At 40.8% G+C, this 2500-nt stretch overlaps 1 protein-coding gene across 2 annotated transcripts in view; it reads left to right on the forward strand.

Moving 5' to 3' along the window:
* LOC147467608 (uncharacterized) overlaps window positions 1–1413 on the forward strand; it is a 1558-nt gene extending 145 nt beyond the window's left edge. Inside the window, exons 2-4 of one of the 2 annotated variants that reach the window (XM_086531154.1) lie at window positions 273–307; window positions 394–1155; window positions 1300–1413. In XM_086531154.1, coding sequence (XP_086387280.1) covers window positions 273–307; window positions 394–1155; window position 1300 — 798 coding nt within the window. In that variant the 3' untranslated portion in view covers window positions 1301–1413. Of the gene's footprint in view, window positions 1–272; window positions 308–393; window positions 1157–1299 lie in introns of those variants that run through there. The other variant, XM_086531155.1, reaches the window with a different exon arrangement.
* Window positions 1414–2500: the final 1087 nt, after the last annotated feature.

Consider the following 2500-nt stretch of genomic DNA (forward strand, 5'->3'; position numbering starts at 1 on the left):
TGTATATTGTGCAAAAAATACTTAAGTTTGACTTAAGAATAAAGTACATGTAGACAAGATGAAGCTTAATTATTTAATATGTTGCTTTGACCGTATTCATTGTGTAGATGTGTAAAATGTAAATCTACTTCTCATCTATTTGCTGGATAATTAGAGCTGTAATTAGGGCCTTATTACTAAGGCTTTAAGAAAAATTAATCCCCTTAGTTTTGCAGAACTTCATCATTCCTGATGCACATTTTAGCTTAAACATGTCATGTATACCTTTCCAGGTAGCCGCTGGACTTGCCGTTGTCACGGCGGAAGAGTAAGTATATTTCCACGTAAATGGCTTTATTTAAATGAAATTGAATAAATCTAATTTCCTCCTAATGTGATAACCCTCATTTACAGGGGCTCACGAGGTGAACGCAGCGTTACTCCCGATAACTTCCCGTACTCGCATCTATGTGAGGCCAGGCCTGATGAATTCATCTGTGCAAACTGCAAGACTCTGGTCATGTGTGTGAAGGGTCAAGCTTTCACTCGTCGCTGCATCGATGATCACTTCTGTGCAGTAAAGACCGAGTTTGGAGGGGGTGTATGCTACCCGGGAGAACCTGCGGCATGCACCTGTCAGACTGCCAATTCCTTCCAAGTTGACCCTTATGATCCACAGAGGTTCTTCGCTTGCAAGAACGTGGGATCTAAACCCGAGGGCTACAAGTGCCCAGGTGGAATGTCTTTCGACCAAGCCACCGCACAATGCAAGGGTGGAAGTACTGCGTCACATTGCACGATGGCGGGTACCTTCGCTAACCCTAACAACTGTAGTGAATACCACACGTGCATTCCTCTGAGTGATGGATGGCTGCAGAAATCGTTAACGTGCAACAGTGGCTTGATGTTCAACGAGAAGACGGGGGCGTGTGAGGACCCTTGCCTCTACCAGTTCGTGTGCCAGCAGGAGGGACGATACCCAGACTTATTGAATTCACGTAATTACTTCGAATGCTACGTAATGGGTGGCAAGCTGATCCAGGACCGATTCCAGTGCCCTGACGGCTACAAGTGGAAGGTTGAATCCGCAGGAGTGGGGAATTGTGTGGAGGACCATGGCGAGGACGAAACCTACCCCTTTAGTCGATGCAGTATACCTGATGGCTATTGTCCCTAGTGAGTAATTACTTATTTTGAATGGCCTTGTTCTCCTGTAAGGAACTTTCATTAATTTACAACTCGGCGTGCTCATAGGTTTATCTAGATGTGTCTTGCATATAACTTTCTAATGCTTGAATATAATTATGAATTTACTTACAGGTCTTCCCAGGTCCTGGGAAGGAGACCCAGTGTACCAGCTTGCCATCTTGGTGGACCAGGATGACTTTATCTACGATTTGTCTCAAAGTTAATTTTTAATAAATTTTAATACTAGTTGCTTATTTCTTGCTCCTAGTTCCAGAAATATCTCTAGATCGATCCTAAAATTTGACCATAAAGGGAGTGTCAATATCATGATCACATAACCTCCCATAACTCATTGGTGAAACATGGCTTTGTCCAAGGAAATCAAAAGCTTCAGTTTGCAAGAGGCACTAGAAAATGCCTTGTTTTCTGCCTCTAAAGGCACAATCAAACAAGATGATGCAACAGATCACTTGTAATTTTTTTTTTTTTTTTTTTTTTATCGATGGCTTGCATTGTCAACATCCCTTGTCATAGGTTTATGTTCCTTATATTAACGGTAGAAATGATTTGTTTGCTAATTGAACGGCAAGATTTTAACCTATTGCACAGGTGCCCATAAAACCTGCATAAATTCCAAATGGAAAGGCTAATGCCTGTAAACGATTGAACTTGAATGTGGAAGAGGGATGTAACCAAACAATGGATCTTAAAGCCATGGCAAATTTCCCAATCCATGGATCATGTGAGCAAATAAGAATCTAATCTTTTTGCCATTTGGGCTGTCTATAAAACATTGAAGCCAGATGGAAGTTCCTAAAACAAACTAATGGTTATCTTCGACTGGGTAGAAGTTGCATTTTACCAAAAGCTTATCGAAGATTTTATTACGGTAAAATTCTCTAAAATGCAAACTTTAAATGTGTTTAAAGCACATGAAATGAAGATGCAAGTTTATCAAATGTTTATACAGAATTATTAAAGGTCTAAAGTGGGTACTCGACTCCTAGATAGGAAAATTAAATGGCACAGGATTGCATCCATTTGGACTAACTTGGAGGGGCGCGGGGGACCCTTCATACATATTTAAAAGGGTAATTTGTACACCATGCAAGGAATATAACCCAAGTAAAAAAAAAAACTCATTCTGAGGCAGTTTAGTTGGACACGACACCGAAGATCAGTTGCACCTCTGGTGCTCTAGCATCTCTAGTTGGGTCTCGCCCTCACATGGGAACTTTAACTCGTTTCCACCTTTAGTTAAATCAGGGGGAAAAAAAAATGCTTTCGAATTTCAGATCATGGTCAATAATTATCTAATGCAATTTCGACTAAA

The sequence above is a fragment of the Penaeus japonicus genome, unplaced genomic scaffold (assembly GCF_977035675.1).
Source record: "Penaeus japonicus unplaced genomic scaffold, GWHDUDI00000001_assembly GWHDUDI00000035, whole genome shotgun sequence".
Taxonomy (NCBI): Eukaryota; Metazoa; Arthropoda; class Malacostraca; order Decapoda; family Penaeidae; genus Penaeus; species Penaeus japonicus.